Below are 365 nucleotides of genomic sequence, written 5' to 3'. Positions count from 1 at the left end.
CCCTTTGACCTGCGATAGCCCTCACCTGCTGCTGGCGGCCGTCCTCCGCCCGACGTGCATGATGACCTTGCCGGCGCGGATCGACTTGAACACCGCGATGGCCTCGGCGTGACTCAGGCCCGACAGCGACTCCCCGTTCACAGCCAAGATCTCGTCGCCTGCGGGAGGAAGGAACGGGCGCTCGGTGAGTAAATGGGGAATGTGAGTAAATGGGGAAACGTGAGTAAATGAGAAACGTGAGTAAATGGGAAACGTGAGTAAATGGGAAACGTGAGTAAATGGGAAAAGTTAGAACCGCGTACCTCACATTACAGCAAAATGCAAAGAATAGTCGTAATACACATCATGGAGCTCGTAATACACGA

The 365-nt window shown here is 54.0% G+C and overlaps 1 protein-coding gene across 1 annotated transcript in view; it reads right to left on the bottom strand.

The window, feature by feature from the left end:
- The window catches only part of LOC119590867, a gene marked incomplete in the record, with an annotated part of 86927 nt that overhangs the window by 2151 nt on the left and 84411 nt on the right, over positions 1-365 (bottom strand). Inside the window, 1 exon segment of the mRNA XM_037939626.1 lies at positions 26-158. Within this exon segment, the coding sequence (XP_037795554.1) occupies positions 26-158 (133 nt within the window).

The sequence above is a fragment of the Penaeus monodon genome, chromosome 27 (assembly GCF_015228065.2).
Source record: "Penaeus monodon isolate SGIC_2016 chromosome 27, NSTDA_Pmon_1, whole genome shotgun sequence".
Lineage (NCBI taxonomy): Eukaryota > Metazoa > Arthropoda > Malacostraca > Decapoda > Penaeidae > Penaeus > Penaeus monodon.
This window is presented reverse-complemented; position numbering and strand designations above follow the sequence as displayed.